The sequence below is a fragment of the Argiope bruennichi genome, chromosome 6 (assembly GCF_947563725.1).
Source record: "Argiope bruennichi chromosome 6, qqArgBrue1.1, whole genome shotgun sequence".
NCBI classification, from domain to species: Eukaryota; Metazoa; Arthropoda; class Arachnida; order Araneae; family Araneidae; genus Argiope; species Argiope bruennichi.
Genome location: NC_079156.1, coordinates 42,616,521 through 42,635,938, shown reverse-complemented (window position 1 = coordinate 42,635,938; position 19,418 = coordinate 42,616,521). Strand labels below are relative to the sequence as shown.

General features: G+C 30.8%; 1 protein-coding gene across 1 annotated transcript in view; it reads right to left on the bottom strand.

Annotated features, from left to right (window-relative positions):
• Window positions 1-19,418, bottom strand: part of LOC129971725 (uncharacterized) — a 1,062,831-nt gene that overhangs the window by 22,587 nt on the left and 1,020,826 nt on the right. The window contains exon 7 of the mRNA XM_056085702.1: window positions 8,518-8,667. Coding sequence (XP_055941677.1) covers window positions 8,518-8,667 — 150 coding nt within the window. The remainder of the gene's footprint in view (window positions 1-8,517; window positions 8,668-19,418) is intronic.

Sequence of the window (19,418 nt, the reverse complement as noted above, 5' to 3'; positions counted from 1 at the left end):
GATTTTATTATATTATTGTTCCTTTTAGAAGCAATATTTGGGCTATTTTAGGAATTAAAGATAGAAGGGAAAATGAGTCATGTCTGGGGTTTGATATCTAGAAAAATTTCAAATATTGTCAGTGACGTTTCATGTAAATTATCACTACAGGGATTTTCTATAAATGAAATCAAAACTGAAAAGGGGTACTCATTCATTATTTTAATGTTTTGCGTAAATATACATCTTTTGTTTGAAAAAAAAACAACAACTGAAAAACAAGTTGAGTGAGATGTTTCTACTCAAAAAGAACCTTTTTGTTTGATTGTGGATTAAGTGCAAAGCACTATTTTCATAATAAATTTTCCAATTCCGATGTTTCGGAGAATGACATGTTGTTGTTTATTATGGCACTTGTCATGGACAAGCCCGTTGACGAAGTCGGCGATTTTAAACAGAGAGAGCTTCTCTTGTTTCAGTCGTGTCATTTAGAGCCAAGAATACGTCTTAGCTACTCATTTGTCACATTCGAGAGATGAGAATACATACTAATGACCAAAACATACCATATATCATACTGATACTATGGTATATGGTGTAGTATAGTCATTAGTATGATATATAATGGTATATAATATACTATACTAATGTAATAATAAGGTGTATGATGACTATACTAAACCATACTAATGATGAAGATGAAAATTATAATAGCAATAAGATATACAAAGTTAATTTAACAAGCTGCCGTATGAACAGTATACGACGATAAGATAAAGGAAAAAGTTGAATTGGTGTTTTAATGATCCAAATGGACTATTCTGTCATCCTCTTTCGTTTACAAATTAAGTCAAACTCATGCAGTATATTTCAAGACACATTTTTATTATTATAATTCCAAAGTTATGAACGCAAAATTGCTGTAGATTTCAAAACAAAGTGCAATGTTCCCTAAAAAACTTATTTGAGTATCATTAATTTTTATAATGAATATATATAAGGGCGTACATAAATTGGGAAGTAATTATATATAGAAACGCCGAATATTCATAATTATTCATTCTTAATGATGATAATAATAATAAGCAATTTATCTATTGGATGGATATAAGGGTCTTTCTAAGAGAGAAGCGCTAAAATGTTAAAAGAAAATGGAAATTCTGTACTCAGATATCGCATCCAATTAGCTTATAGATGCTTTATCAAAAAGTGCAGATTCATTAAAATTATCATTATTCATAATTATTCATTATTAATGATGATAATAATAATAAGCAATTTATCTATTGGATGGATATAAGGGTCTTTCTAAGAGAGAAGCGCTAAAATGTTAAAAGAAAATGGAAATTCTGTACTTAGATATCTCATCCAATTAGCTTATAGATGCTTTATCAAAAAGTGCAGATTCATTAAAATTATCATTATTCATAATTATTCATTATTAATGATGATAATAATAATAAGCAATTTATCTATTGGATGGATATAAGGGTCTTTCTAAGAGAGAAGCGCTAAAATGTTAAAAGAAAATGGAAATTCTGTACTCAGATATCGCATCCAATTAGCTTATAGATGCTTTATCAAAAAGTGCAGATTCATTAAAATTAATATATAGTTTAAAATATTTACAAAGATGTAATTGTTTCATGGTACCGAATAGCTTAGAGGGGATATTTTTTCCATCTAATGGGTATAATTTATAAATTGGGTAGTAATTGATTGCTTAGATAAGCAATCCTGTTTTTGTTATTAGTTTACATTTGTAAACAAAATAATGAGCTTAAAATTTCATTGCATTCAATTATTTAAAGATACATTGCTGAAATTCCGTTGGTAGAGAAATATATTTCTTCAAAGTATCTAACGGGGATTTTATAATTTCATATTACTGTGTAGTATGCTAGATAATTATTTTTCGTTCAGAAAACTCTCTTTGTAGGCTCTTGGTTCTTTGATCGACAGGTTTTCACTCGATGGGTATAAGCTTTGTCATGTCATATTAAGATGTACGTACACACTAGAATTTTTAAAAAATTTTAACTTTAAAAATCCAGTTTTTTCATAGTAGGTAATTAATATATGTTTAAACTCATTTCAGTGAGAAAAACACCATATTACACTAATTGTTAATGAAATAATATTTAACGAGCTAATTAGCATATTTTTTAAACATGATATCTTAAATTCTAATTTGTACTGACACACAATTCTAGTTCGAAATTATGCTTACTATTAGTCTTCATATTGTCTGCCTCATTTAAGTTATAAAAAATATATAGTTTCTTTAAACAATTTTTCCATCAACGATGAATAGAATAAGCGAGATTTTTTCTGTAATTTTAACTTTTAAATAGCTGTTAAAATTTTATTTCTATAAATATAACTTTGATTGAGACTTAAAACAACCACTGTTTCATACAGATTATTTTGATATATAAATAATTCTATTTGGTTAATTTCTTGTGGAGTTATGATTGCTTGAATGAAGCAACATAGTGGAAAAATGTCATTCTTCCTAAAATGAGATTAAAAAATTAAAGGTTTTAGTGAAAGTATCTCAATAAAAATAATTATATCTCGAGAAATATTCCGAATATTGACAACATCTTGGTATCGTTGGAAAATTAAGGGATCAGAGAACATTTTGAAGCCATAAAAATATCGATATTTTGACTGAATTTCGAAGTTTGAAGTGTATACGTACACCTTAATCCTTTATTTACTGAATTATGTTGCCATCAATTTTTCAACTTCATTTTTACACTAGTAGTAAGTTTTCTTGCAGAATAATCTAAGGGAACCCAAGAAAAATATTTTAATTAATAGAAATATCTTAATTAATTTAATTATTAATTAAATATTTTTAATTCCTACTTTTAGCTTATATTAACTTCTTGCTATTTGGGTTACATTCTCCGTGTTCTTTAGAATACCATCAGTAAAAATTGTCATATTACGAATATATAAGCCAGATTTAAATGGTACATTTAAGTACCGCCAGTATATAAAGGGTTGAAGTCTTTAATATTAAACTGTAACATTTATATAGAAGAAAAAGTATAAAAGTATATTGTTGCGGAAATTCAGCTAAAATCGACGAGCTCGCTGTAATGGGCATGCTCCGTAGTGCGTGTCTAATTCGCCTTGGCGACGAACTCTCCGCCAATTGGCGCGACCTTTTTTGCGACACTCTCAACAACGAGAGTGGAGAAGGCGTCAACGCAGTAACGCATAACGAAATCGCAATAAATCTATATTCAAGAAATGACAGTCCGCTAATTTTGCTTATAATTAAGCAGGTCAGGCTTCAATTACAAATAACGATATTTATTAACAGAATAAACAGACGATAAAAAACAATAAAACGCACACAAGCTATACATAGCATTACAAACAGCTGCCCACATGTAGTAATCGGTAGTAAGCACCCACAACAGTACACAAAGCAGTCAAACAGAATTCAATAGGAAAAGCAATCCCCTTAATATTCACTAAGATCTCTCCAACCATTTGATATTATCCACTATCTCCTTGCTTAGCTATACTAAACTGCTGATTCACTACTATACGACCGCCTACTCAACACACGACTCGATGCTATTTCAGTACGAGTTTCCAACTCGGCACCCGGCTCAATTCTCAATCCACTGATCGTTTGAGCCCCCCTCAAAGCTTGCGCTTACCTGGGTTGATCCAACTAATTCGATGCTGATTCCACCACTTTGACTAACTATATGACTCAACATACACTCTCTATACGACTGACTTCCACTTGGATTGCTAGCCTTTTACAGCTTCCGAAGCAGGGCACTGAAATAATAATATAATCAATACAATCTCGAATAATCAATACAGTTCGCCTTCTATTGGTCCTGTCGCCAAAATTCCTGAAAATTCTAGTATCATACATTTTGGCGCAAAAGTCGTAGCCAAGTCGCCAAGCTTGGGGGGTTACTTATTCTGTATCCGATCAACAACCAATAGAGCTGGCCTTAAAACTGTATTTCCTATGATTTAACTAACAGTGCTGGAAAGCAACATTACAGATTCGTAAGAGTATGTAAAGGAAATGAGTAAATGCGATAGTGAGAAGCAGAAAGAACTAATTTCAAATTATTTCTAAACGGAGTTAGGCTCTGTATTTTACTAAAAAAAATGAAATTGAAGCATTTGATAAATATTAAAATCCAATTAAGGGTATCTAAAATTCCATCCGGCTAAAATTGATTAATTCTGGCTATGAAAGAAAATGAATTCTACTTTTCGTAGTGGTGCCCAGAGCTCAGTTCAGTGAAAATTGAGGGTTTTGTCTGTATAGATCAGTCAATGCCCTGAGAAGCAGAAATGTGTATCATGTGCTTCGTTTCTTTAAAACAAGCTAACAAATGTGAAATTCTTTTGTAAGGCGAACGGAACAGAGTTGTCGTGTTTGAAGAATTATATTTTTGATCTGGTTTTTATATTATATAGTGATACCACACATAAATATGTAATTTGGAGGTTATAGTAACATCTGTAACGCACTCTCTCTTTTATATTTTATTGATCATTTTATAACTTTATAACTTTTTCAAAAATATCAAATATAAAGGGTGACCAAAAATGAATGCAAAATTTGAATTTGCCACCATTTGTGCAGTAAAATGTTGACAATCCTATTTAAAAACATCCATTTGTTAGCTGATAAATTAGGGTTAATAAAAATGAAACGTTACATAGAATAACATGTTAACGAAAGATTTGGATTAAATAAAAAATGCAGTTTTTTCTTTTAATTGTTGAATTAATAATTCATTCATAAAGTACACATGATAGCGTTATCTATGGAATAACACGTAGGGAAAAGAGCCTCCATGGCTTTACTGGCATGCAGGAACTCTTTTGTTGAATTTTTCCAATGACCATTGTCCCTAAATATGGCTGAATTTCGTTGATGCAGCTTTGAATTTCCCCTTCAATGCACGCGTGCTCGTGGGCTTGTTGGCATAGACCTTTGACTTAAAATAATCCCATAAAAAGAAATCCAGTGGTGTTAAATCACACGATATAGAGGGCCAATTCTCAAATTTTTGTGGCCACCAGATTTTCATAATCTGAAATTTATTTTTCAGCAATGAAAGCACATTGTTCTATCGTGTAACACTCCATTTTTACTAACCCTTAATTATCAGCTGTCAAATGATTTTTTAATAGGGTTACCAACACTTTACTGCAAGAATTGTGGCAATTTCAAATCTTGCGATAATTTTGGGACAAACTTTACTGTCACTTTTTCAAAAATATGAGATGTAAATATATATATATCAGATACCAGAATATATATATATATATATATATATATATATATATTATTAGGGATTGCAATACCGGACCAAAAGTTCAATACCGGTATTCGGTATTTTTTAGATCTTAATACCGGGATACCGGTTTTAATAACCGGTAGTAGAAATTTTAGAAAAAGAAAGAAAACACAGGTGTTTCTTTTTTTTATTTTCCAGATTTATTTGAGAGTGTAAATATCAAAAAAAAAATAATTTGTAACTTATAAATTGTGACAGTATATAAAGAATAAAAAAAAAGTAAAAGAGCATCTTATTTATTTCAATCACAAAAAAGTGTAAATATCACTATTCAGTCTGTGGTACTATTACAAATTTTTGAAATGTGATTTTAAAAAACATAATGCATCAATCGTACTATCATTAAGCCTAAAATGTAATTTTGTGCAAAAATGACCAGTGTCGAAAACGCTCTTTCGGCATTTACGCTAGTTGGTGGTACTGTTAGCAATGCGCGATATACTTTTTCCGAGTATTTGTCGGTAAATCCCTCATCTTCAAATAAATCGATTTCTCGTCGGATGGTTTTGGATATAGCTGATTTCTATATTGTATTTTGGTTTGTTTAAATTTTATTTATCGCTTATTCTAATTTTTGTTCAAGAGACAATTCCTTTTCACTATCGACATTACTGTCATCATAATCTTCGATAACTATACCGAATTCTTCTGAATGTGGATAGGTTTGTAGGTAAAAAATTTTAAAGAAATTTACTATAAACTTGATCAGATTTGAATGGGTTAGTCTCTTATCTTCTTTTTCATTTTCAGTTTTAAAATCATTATAATTATGTAAATAGCATAAGACATTCTGTATTACTAATTATCTGTAAGGTTTACGTCTCATAAAACCGCGAGTCTTCATTGTAAAATGTAAACATCTCGTTCTTTCATTTTTTCTCTAACCCCTATTTTGTCGAATTAAATCCATCCGAACGCATGCGCAAAAGCGCGGAGGGTTTTATAATCCGTTGTCAAACAGTATTTTATCACTTCTCTTGATTGTACGATGCAACTTTGTATTCACAGTCTAATTAATTTCGTTCGTTAGGGAGACATAAAAAATACGTACACTATTTTGCTATGTTGGCGATCCCTGAACATATTTACAATTTAAAAAAATTCTCGTTAATACCGAAAAAACGGTACTTAAAGTTGTGAATACCGGTATTATAAAAATTGTAAAAATGGCTCAAAATACCGGTATTCGGTATCCCGGTATTGCAATCCCTATATACAGTTTGTTCATTAATTATTGTCGGGGTTTCCGTACCTCATAACTTTCGAATAAAAAATATTACGCAAAAACCGATTACGTATTCGTAAATTACAACTCAAAGAATTTTATTAATGATATTAAAGTGTAAGGCTTGCACAATTTGCACTTTGTAGGTATTCAGCTGAAGGCGATTCTTTGAGTTGTAATTTACGTATTCATAATTCTTTGAGTTGTAATTTACGAATATATAATTCTTTGAGTTGTAATTTACGAATATATAATTCTTTGAGTTGTAATTTACGTATTCATAATTCTTTGAGTTGTAATTTACGTATTCATAATTCTTTGAGTTGTAATTTACGTATTCATAATTCTTTGAGTTGTAATTTACGTATTCATAATTCTTTGAGTTGTAATTTACGAATACATAATCGCTTTCAACTGAATGCCTACAAAGTGCAAATTGTGCAAGCTTTACACTTTAATGTCATTAATAAAATTCTTTGAGTTGTAATTTACGAATACGTAATCGGCTTTTCCGTAATATTTTTAATTCGAAAGTTATGAGGTGCGGAAACCCCGACAATAATTAATGAACACCCTGTATAACTTATCCAGCCAAAATTTTTTTAAAAAATGATAGTTAATGGGTTAAGGACAATTGCATCATCGTTAACTATGAATTCCTTTACGGTTAATGAAATGTATTCGCTTACATCCATTCACAATCATAAATAAATAATCAATGAACTCTTCCTTATAGTCAAACAATGTTCGGCATGCAATATACCCAGACATAATTCTGCTATTTGCCATAGTTTATGGGCGTGTGAAACATGTACACATAACATTATAATATTCGTGCAGTAATATATTCACCAAACACGCAGGCATTGGCTACATAAACAGCGTGAGCAAACTTACGGAAATTTAGTTAATGCCGTTAGAGTTATAGGTTATACATCAAGGATGGAATGTTTGCAAAACTTCTAACGAAGTCATTACACAGCTGCAGCATTCCTGAATAACTTGGTTTATCTGATGTTAACTTCTCATCATTTACTGTTGTCCACTTAATGTCCAAGGTCAATAAAATAATTTTAGAAATTGATATTCAGAGATTTGGCAATGGATTTATTCAAAGAGTATTGATTGAAAAATAATATTGATGAAATTAAATTTGGAAATCGGGTAGAATTGATAAAAATCTAACAACTATTAAATCTCGATAATCAATTATGGATTCTTAAAGGGCATACAATTTTTATATCTTAGAGATAAATTTTCATTGGGATCAAGTTATCAGTTTAATTTATAAAAAAATCATATATATACACGATTTCTATAGGATTTTCACCATTATCAAAGTAAAAATTGAATAAATATTTGGTTTTAGTACTAATATTTAAATGTTAATGTTATCTAAGTATTAATATTTAAATGCTAATGTTCCAATTCAAATAAATCCCTTATTCATAACTTGGTGTTTATGCCTCTTTTAACAAACCATTTTAAAATTTTATATTGTCTCAGATAATAAAACGCCAAGGTTGGCGAACATTTGGTGAAAAAATGAAGATTTTAGAAAATACTAGAATGACGGCGATATTTTTATTAGGATTCGAGATGTAAGGATAGTCATGGGAAATTCTACTTTCTGTTGGAAAACTATAAAAGATGAAGCTTTCAAAAAAGGAGTAATTCTCTCTTTGGAGTGTTGATTGTAAAGCGAGTTCTCTTCTTGCGTTCTGAATGGTATTAATGTTTTTCTATCTGCTTGTGTGCAAGGCTCATCTACATTTTACTATCTAATCTAGGCTTGTGTTTTCTTGTATAATAAAGCCCCGTTTTCCATTCTTCAATACTTTGGATTTCCTTTACCATACCCCACAGAATGATTTCCGAAATGACATGGAAAATTGGGATGAGGAAACTTCCGATAAATTGAAGTTTGAATAAATAATTGGGAGAACACCTTACCTCGACGTTTCCTTTTGGGGGTGAGGGTGCTGGTTTGTAGGAGACCATGATCTCTTCTTCGACGACTGCTTTCTGGCGGCGGATGGAAGCCCTGCTGGTAGTCGACCGGATTAGTCGCTGTTGCTTCGTCGACAGATCCACCTCCATGACCTTGAAATGCAAACAAAACACAGTGTAGAAAAAGGGAAGAAAATGAATATATGTATATTTTTACTCTAAAGATGGTTACCAAATATGCGATGACCAATCAAATCGGTGATAAGATCGTTTGCCCAGATTATCAAATCACATCAATAGATATCATCTTAATACGTATTAATGTGATATATAAAATAAAATGATTTAAGAAATGTACAAATAGATTAATATATTATATGTATCTGATAAATATTCATAGTTCTTCGGTACATTTAAATTCATAATAAAGATAAAAAATTTAATGATGAATGTTATTAATGTGTTGAAAATACATATGTGCATTTTTAATTTTCCTTCACATTAAAAATTTTATAAGAAAAAAAATTATTAAAGAAATCATTAATTATTAAAAAAATTATGAAATAAAAAATATTTTTTAAAGCGAAATCTAATTTTATACCATGATTTAAATGATTTTGTTTAATAGGAATAAAAGTTTAGCCAGTGCACCGATTATTTTTCTAAAGAATTCATCTTTATAGCAAATATGTGATGGTTTCTTTGTTTCATTTCACACAGTAACTTTTGTATTACTTATATGGCAACATGATGATTGTAACGGAAATTTCTTGTAAATAAATATTTGTTCTACGCTACGTCTTCTGTGTGTTGTATATGATTATCAGGAATTATTATACGTTTTATATACAGCAGCATGCAATACAGAATATATCTAGAATTTTATTGTAAAATGTTATATTATAAGCAAAATATTTATTATATTATAAGCAAATTAAAAACTTATTATATATTATAAGCAAAATTATTATTATATATTATAAGCAAAAAAAAAAAAAAGAATAAAAAACTTTTTAAAATCACAATCACATTAATGTACCAAAAAGTAGAAATTGTTTTATTTCAATTATTGCTTACTCTCAGTCATTGATTTATAATGCATTATTATAAATATTTGGGCATACATCATTTTTTTTTCTATTTTCGAACAGATGACACAACTCATATAGGATCAAATTTATAAACATTACTCCATTATACTGATAATTAAGTTTTGAAAAATATTTAAAAAACTTTATTATTAATAATAAAATATGCAAGTAAATAATAATTATAAGTAAGTAATAATAAAGTAATAATAATAAAATATGCATAAAATTTCTAGTCTATATCACATAGACTAGAAGAAGTGACCCCCCCCCCCCCTCCATACATTAAGAAGTGAAAGAAAAATTACAAAAAATCAACTTTACAGACACGAAATAAATCAAATTTAAAAAAAAAATTATGAAATTGGCTTTTCTTGACAGTTTAAAAATGTGAGTAAAAATAATAGAATTAATTCTAGATCACGAGATATATGTCACGAGGCATCACGTTAATTTATTTTTGGGAGAAAAATTATGTGATATCTCAGAAGAATATAAAACATCATTTAGTTACTAAACGGCGTGCGTAATAGATTTTCCCACATAAACATGAACTCAAGTAAAATGATTCCATTCCGTAAAATATTTAAAGAAGGACAGTTTTAAAAACTTTACTGTTATTTTTAATCTGCTTGTACAATTGCAACAACAAATATTTTCTTAGTAAATTTAATTAAGAAAAATAAAAATAAAATCGTTTTCACGGAATTCTGATTAAAAAAATAACATTAAAATAAATAAATCCAGAGCCTGCTTAACATGCACAAATCGACTAACATATTAATGATCTGATTTGCTAAACGATGTTAATTAGTTCAGTAATATAAAATAGTAAATTTTTTCAAAATAAACATGATTCTTTTTAACATCATTGACTGTGGTGAAAAATTTGGTTAATCTTTTCAGCAGTTAAACAAATATTAAGGCCTTGTTCCAATAATCACTTCATTGAAAAACATGGAGTAGTTCTATTTGTGTAAATTAAGCGAGTAAATGTTTTTATCTTTATTAATATTAAAGATAAATGCGGATGTATGTATGCATAAGCTCAACAAAATAAAATATTTTCCCTAGAGTTGCTAAATTTGGCGTGTATATATTTGAAGGATGGAAATGTGTACGTAATGTCTGTGTTCCTTTTTTTAAAAAAAAGCGTTTTCCTATGATATTTCCCGAAAATATTTCATCTCAAATATAATTTTTGCAGATTTTAGAACACCCAAAATTACTTCAATCTACCATATTAATTTTTTGCCGTATAATTTTTCTCACATTTTAATTAATTTAAAAAAAATATGCTAAGCGTATTTTACAACAATATATTTCATTGTTGAAGTGAAAATCAAACCGTTTTTAATGTTGTTATCAGTTTCTAATTCGAGTGGTTTTTTCATTGTTGATAATCAAGATATAAAGATTCTGTTTTTTTTTTAATGCCATGGCCAGTTAGTTTCTGTACAAGTCCTGCTTTTAACAAGATTTTTGAATTTTTTTGCACTTACAATTATGAATTAACTTCAGAATCCAAAAATGGGGGAAAAGATTTTAAAATTGCATTCAATATTAACTTCTTGACATACGAATTTATTTATTGACACATTTTATCTGAGATATTTATTGTCATTATAATTCCTATAACAATATAAGGAGCTTTGAGATATTGAATTGTATCTGATTGACTTTTACATTTGAAATGACTTAATACTTTCTCTTAATTGCAAATTTAATATTAAAAATTTACCCGATGCACTTGTTAGACACGTCATGCGAAGGGGTTGAACACTGCTGTGCTCTTTCTGGTGATGCATAAGGATATAGGTAAAAATTAGGGAAACTCTTAGAACGATGAAAAGAAAGCTGTAAGACATCTAAAACTGAATAAGTTTTAAAGTATATCAAAATCTGAACTATAAATATATATTACTGACTGAGCCATTAAGATGAACTCAAAATATTTCATTAAATCTTCAGCAACCAATGATTATGGTGAATCAAACGGTTGTCAAAGGCGGTTAGTATTGAATGAAAACGAGACTTTTCGACCATTTTACATTTTTAATGCAATGCATTATGGATTCAGTCTCATATTATGGTCTATCTGTTGTATCTATATTATTGGATCTATCCCGTATTATGATCTATCCATTTCTATAGATAATTTTTTTTCGAAATTTTATACATACTGCAGATACTGCAAAAAGGATGTGGATATATTTGGTATGCACTGATTCATCATTAAGACTGAGGATGGACAAATTTCATTGCTGTAAGTACAATAGATTTGTCTGGATACTGCAGAAACGTACACAAACATTTCCTTTAAAAAGTATATATACAGAAACTTTCCTATTTCTCTAATGAATGGGAATGCCTGTAGCCAGCTTTGATTGTAGGAACTTAATAACTAAAGCCCTATTTTTTATTATTTACATATGAAGATATAATAGTAACAAAAGAAGATTTTATGATGCCCACAATGCATAAGTCAAACAAAAACACCCCACATTAACTTTATTCATAGAATAAAAAGTTTTATTATCATGTGAGAACATGATGTTGTTTTGATTTGGGGTTTTTGAAGTCACAAAATGCACGAACAGAAAATTGTCGATTTATCGCTTTTGAGGCATCGATTTTTCGTTGTCAGGGTTATTAGAAAAGGATAAAGGAGGTTGTTACATTTGTCAACTTATCGCCAACAAAAAATTACAACTTGACGCGAATGTTCGCCACATATACGATTCTCCTATTTGGCCGTTAAAGAACAAGTCGTAAGAAGTTATCTACAATCAACATGAAATAGCGAGGGGTTATGTATATACATACACATATATATAATGATAATAGTTACATAATTTTTTTTTAATTTTCATTTTTAATTATTTTAGATGGCAAAAAAAAAAAGTTTTGAAACTCCAAAAAATTTGAGATAAATAAAAAAATAATAATTAAATAAAAAGCATAGCCTTTCTAAAAATTAACGATTGCGCAATACGATAGTCACCTGATCGTTCAAAACCAATTTAAAACAGACATTTTCAAAAAAAAAAAAAATCCCCAAGAAAAAGTTTTGGAGCTTGAACGATTTCGAGATGAACCCCCCCCCCCCCGTTTTTCTAAATATCGACGAATACATAATCTGATAGTCCCTTGATTGTTTCAAACCGGTTTAAACTGGTTAATGATTTAAATTAATTTAGACAAACAATGATTAAAGAAATAATAATGTTTCCTCATGATAACTTGAAATTTGCGATAGCAGATTATAATTTCTTTAATATATATATATATATATATATATGGAGGAGGTGAAAACATGGAATCATTACTGCTATTATTTAAATATGACGATTGAATTGTAACAAAAGAAAATTTAATAATACCCACAATGCATAAATTAGACTAAAATACAACACATTAGATTTATTTATAGGATAAAAAGTATTATTTGTATTTTTTTGTACTGACATGACGCAATATCGATTAATGAAAATTGACATTCGTTTTAACTAAAATTTCATTGCTAATTTCCTTGCTATATTTTTGTTGTTATTTAAATATAACGATTGAATAGTAACAAAAGAAGATTTAATGATACTCATAGCACATAAATTAGACGAAACCACAACACATTAAACTTATTTATAGGATAAAAAGTTTTATTTGTATTATTTTTGTGCTGACATAACAGAATATCAATGAATGAAGATTAACATTTGTTATAATTTCATTACTAATGTCCTATATTTTTGTTATTATTTAAATATAAATATTGAACAGTAACAAAAGAAGATTTAATTTACAACGCATAATAATAGTACAACGCATAAATTAGACGAAACACCAACACATTAATTTTATTTAATGGATGAAAAAATTATTTCTACTATTTTTGTACTGACATAACACAATATCAATGAATGAAGATTAACATTTGTTAAAATTTCATCACTAATGTCCTATATTTTTCTTATTATTTAAATATGAAGACTGAACAGTAACAAAAGAAGATTTAATGATAGAACGCATAAATTAGACGAGATCATAACACGTTAAATTTATTTATAGGACAAAAAGTTTCATTTCTATTATTTTTGTGCTGACATAACAGAATACCAATGAATGAAGATTAACATTTGTTAAAATTTCATCACTAATGCCCTACATTTTTGTTATGATTTAAATATGAAGACTGAACAGTAACAAAAGGAGATTTAATGATAGAACACATAAATTAGACAAGACCATAACACATTACATTTATTTATAGGATAAAAAGTTTCATTTCTATTATTTTTGTACTGACATAACACATTATCAATGAATGAAGATTAACATTTGCTTTAACCTTAATTTCATTACTACCAATAGAATACTTATGAACTCTGAAATTGAAAAACTACAGTAGTTGTGCAGTTAATTCTTACCGTTAATGAAATACCTTGTCTATAATTGATGTACTTGTAGAATAATTTAGAACCAAGTTATTAAAAATAGATAATTTTAGCTTACATTTCATTAAGGCCGAGTTTTTAATTAATGGAAGGTAATTTTGATCCGAAGTTTTATGAAAGCGTAGGAATTCTTTCCAATAATTAATGGGTTTTCTCTTAATATTCGCTGATGAGTTCAAATTATTCGTTTAGCAGCGTAACATTGAATAAATAAAAGAATAATGATAAAAAAGGGGTGGGATAATAAATAGGCAAAGGTGCTTGTCAGATTTCCATTATCGGATAAAATGGCGAACTTGCTTAGAACGAAATTCGAATGACAGATCTGACAGAAATTATTTTACAAAGCGAAAAGTGAAAAGACGTACCTGCTCGAAAAAATAATTCTTTTTACTTTAAGAACACATTTTTTTGTTCTTACCGATCAATATTCTTGCTTTAGCAAATTTAAAAAGAATTCAACAACCTGAATGTAGAGAATGTTTTGCCTTTTTTAAAAATTCAAGTTAAGAGGCCATAGCTTTAGAAAAGACAATGGTTTTTATATTTTTTTTTCTTAGTTAAAAGAAAAGAATCCTGTATTTACGTCACTAGCTTTTTTGCAGTTAGTTGCATAATATAAACTCATCGTTTTTCCTATTCTACATATTTGGAACGCACGATTTCTTATTATTTTTAATCATATCACACTCCCAATGATTTTATTAAATTTTACACCGTTAAAAAAATTGAGGTTTTAAACAAGAATATCAAGATCAGTTTTATCCTTTTCATTTTCTTGAATAAACGATTCACAGAATATACGAAATGTGGAGGGTGTTCTGTAAACTGACCGACAAACTCAGAAGGTTGTCAATAGATATCAAGACGAACAAAAATTGCAACGGAACATGGTGGAGACTGCGTTGAGAGAATGAAAATCATGAAAACGCACGCATGTTTCGAAGTTACACTGGGACGATAAACTTCCATTAATACCTATTGTTACGAATCTGTAATGATGCTTCCCTGCATAGTTAGTTCCACCATAGGAAAGAATGTTTTACAGTCATCGGTATTGTACGGTGTCCGGTGTCGCGTCGGAGGGTCCAGGAGCTTGGCGACCATTTGGGGACTTTGGCGCCAAAATAGATTATACCCGAAACATCGAGAATTTTCCCGATTCGTCCAGTAGGAACGGAGATACGCCTCGAACGTTCCTGATTGGTTGAGAGGCGTCTAGCCCCGTCTCCTGAGACCTATAAAAGGAAGCGGCCGCAGCTGCTAGGGCAGAGTAGTCGGAAACGATAGTAAAGAATTGGCCTTCCAGAGATAAGCGGAGCAGCGACGGAGTGAAGCTAGTGCTGAACTAAGCTGTGTTCTACTATGCTGCTGTTTTGTATGCTTCACGTCTCGGCTGAAGATAATCGTCGTCTGTGCTGTAGATAGTTGTCGTCTTTGTGTTGTCCTGTGTGTCTTCGTGTAAATAAACGTCGTTGTTTTATTTTCTACTGCCGCCTAGTGATTGAGCGTTCTTCACACCATATAACTTCCACTATCCAAATGAACCCCGGAAATTTCGTAACACTATAAAGATTTTATTTAATTATTTATTACAAGAAGTGTTGGCCCCTGACATCACAGCACTGTCTACAACTATATAAATCAATTTCTGGCCTCGCTCGAAGATACCAGACATATTTTTGATTCTGCCGCAGCGAGGACAATCAGCACTATGAGATTCGCTGTTGTGTCTTTAGGCGTTACGCAAACGAAAGACTAAAGGTGACCCCGTAAGAAAAAAGACATATGTGTGTCCCTGTAGAAAAATCATACCCACAGATTGATCCTAAAGGAAAAAGTGACGCCATAGGAAAAAATCAAACAGACATTTCCTAAAGCTCGTGCTACAGAAAGTCAAGGTGCTTCATTCAGATGTTTGGGCGGCAAGTATGGTCCCAACAGATATCATTGTAAATTCTTGCCAGTTCACATGTGCATTCTAAACCTCTGTTGAGATTTCTGAAGTGCACAATATAGAGATTATTCACTGAAGACATATGTGTATTATTTTTGTTGATAATGCCTTCTGGGCTCGAACCTGCATGTGTTTTTTGTGATTTTCACCTTCTCATAGTGGTTTTCAAAATCTTGCTCACATGCAATATTTGTTCTTCCTGATGCCTCCTAACAACCCTTTGAGATTGTCGGCCCATTAAGGAACAACCCTGTATATGGGGTTGGTGCATATTAAAATTTTCAGCTGTTGGACATTCTTTCTCAGATACTCCGAAACGAGGTTACTAGTTCAGGTGTCGCCGTCGTTATCCGATTACGATTCAAAAGTGCGAAATTCGTGCTATTATAAATTTCATGTTTGAGAAGCGGGACTTAATAAACTTATATCGTGAATTTTATACTGATTACATTTTTCAAATTTGGGAAAATAAAAAGTGGGACTTTAAAATTTAATAAACTTTCCTTTTAAATACAAAATTTTTTTAACAATAATTTAATACAAATTCTTATTACAAAACTTTCTAGTCCAAAGATTTATCTTTAACTTAAACTAATCAATGGGAGTATTTTTCTCTTGATTTTACTATATAAAGATAAGAATATAGCGAGTTTTGTATTTTTTAATATAGTGAAGGAAATTGATTATGGGTGTTGAACTCCTTCTTTTCCACAGTTTGGAACCAAGATATAGATCTAGTATGTTGATAACGAGAAAATGCACTAAACTTCAATTGTCTAAGCCACAACGTTTTGCGAGTAATCGAGTTCCCACATGCACAAATAAGCAAAGAGACAAACAATCATCCCCTTGGCAAATTAGGTTCAAAATTACTTAGGGATATTTTACAATTCTGAAATAACTATATGCCTCATACATCCCTTATAGCAATATTTGATTTTGAATTATTGTGCTCATATGGACGTGGACGAACAAATAGATAGTGTTACGAAATTTCCGGGGTTCGTTTGCATAGTGGAAGTTATATGGTTTGAAGAACGCTCAATCACCAGGCGGCAGTAGAAAATAAAACAACGACGTTTATTTACACGAAGACACGCAGGACAGCACAAAGACGACAACTATATACAGCACAGAAGTCGATTATCTTCAGCCGAGACGTGCAGCAACAAAAGCATACACAGCAGCATATAACAAGACTCTACTGCAGACAGTAGCGCACAGCTTAGTTCAGTACTAGCTTCACTCCGTCGCTGCTCCGCTTATCTCTGGAAGGCCAGTTCTTTACCATCGATTCCGACTACTCTTCATCGTCGATCCCGACTACTCTTCGACTACGACTCCTCAATTCACGACGACCCGACATCTGCAGGCTGCTCCTTTTATAGGACTCAGGAGGCGGGGCTAGGAGCCTCTCAACCAATCAGGAACGTTCGAGGCTTATCTCGGTTCCTACTGGACGGATCGGGAAAATTCTCGATGTTTCGGGTATAATCTATTTTGGCGCCAAATTCGCCAAATTCATCGCCAAGTCGCCAAATAGTCGCCAAGCTCTGGGACCTCCTATGGAACCCACTATGCTGGGAAGCCGCATCACAGATTCGTAACAATAGATTTTTCATGGGTGGATTGCGACCAAAACTTGATAAAAATGGGGAAATTGTGGGAAATTGCCTTATAGCATATTTCATGTTTGTAGCGTGTTACGTTTTTGAATTATTGTATTCACAGAACGTTGAATACTGAGGCACAAATTTAAAAATATGTTTGCACAATTAATTACAAATTACGAGTTTGAAGCATGAAAATTGAACAGAACCCCGTAGATGAAATTTTTGGCAGTTAAAATAGTTTTTCTTTGCTTAATTTGTATTTGAGAAATGAAAAAAAAAATGTGAGAATCTTGAAAATTGAACATAACCAAAAGTCAATATTTACTGTGAAGAATGCTTATTGTTAAAATGTGAAAAGGTTATTCTATAGATCACGGACTAATAATTATACACTTATATGAAATAATTTCATAAAATAATCAAATAATGCAAATTCATGAAATAATTGAATAATGCTATTCATGAAATACATTCATGATATAATTTGGTGAAATAATTGAATTATACATTTTAAAAGTATTTGTTTAAATTACATTTTAGAACCTTGTTAAAACCATAAAAAAGTAATAAAAAATGAATTCATTATCAAAAATCATATACGAGCATAGTTACTTTTAGACATATAGATTAATCCAGACATCTGTTAAACCTAGTCCCTCTTTAAAGAACGCTATTACCAGTGATGCAAGATTCGTTTAAGAGTTTCTTTGAAAATTTTCATCAATTCGGAATTTTGCTTTTTCATTTCAGGGAAGACATATGAAGTTCACTCAACTCTAAGTCAAGTTCTCAATCAAGGGCAAAAGGGACGCAAATCTACTACATCAGAAAATATATTCAACTTGTGGATCAAGCGTTTTGAAAGAAACAGAGAATGCTTCATCTCGGGAAAGAAGCTAATCGACTAGCATGCCAAAATTAGGTTTTTTGATGGCAAATGCTTAGACATTCATGTTCTATATTCTTTCCTTAAAAGAAAACTTAAAGAACTTCCAGACTACAAAAGAGCTTCAAATAACGTTAAGGGTTATCCCATAGCATTGATAAGGCAGCGGAGGTCTGATGGTAAAGTCTCGGCTTCAGAACCGGAGGATTTCAGGTTCAGATTTTACGATTTCACAGAAGAACCTTCGTATAAGCGGGTCTGATGCCGTCGGTGCTTGGTTTGGTAAATCCGTTGGGACCGACTTCCGACTGCGTCATCTGACCTGATTCATCAGGTGTCGTCCTCGTCACCTAAATGCAGTTTAAAATTACGAGATTTGTCCCAAAATAGCCCTAGTGTTGCTTTAAAAACTAGACGTTAATCTAGCTAAACTAAACTAAAGAAACTCACAACATTGGTGTCAACGCTACCTGGTCCAGAGATATGACAGATGTCTGGAGTTTCACGACGATTATGTCAAAAAGTAAATATGTTTATACATACTCTCGCTTATTAACATATTTCGTCTACTATTATGGATTTTTTTTATGGTTCAACGAAATTTTAAAACATTGCCCTCTTTATATTTAGGAAGAAAAGGGCAGTATGAAATAACCTTAAACAAATACTAATTGCTGATACCGCAAGCTGATGAAATCTGTAAATCAAAATCTTGCAATTTGAATAATATCAACGTTTACGCCGTGTATTATTAACTCAACACTGATTAACTTACTATATTCTTTTCATAATTCCGATTTCAAATTTATTATATTCGATCAGCAGTTTAGAATTACTTTAACTCTGATTTTCCGACCAGTTATTTAACGTTGATAAGTTTATGTCGCCATTAATCACTTTTTACGT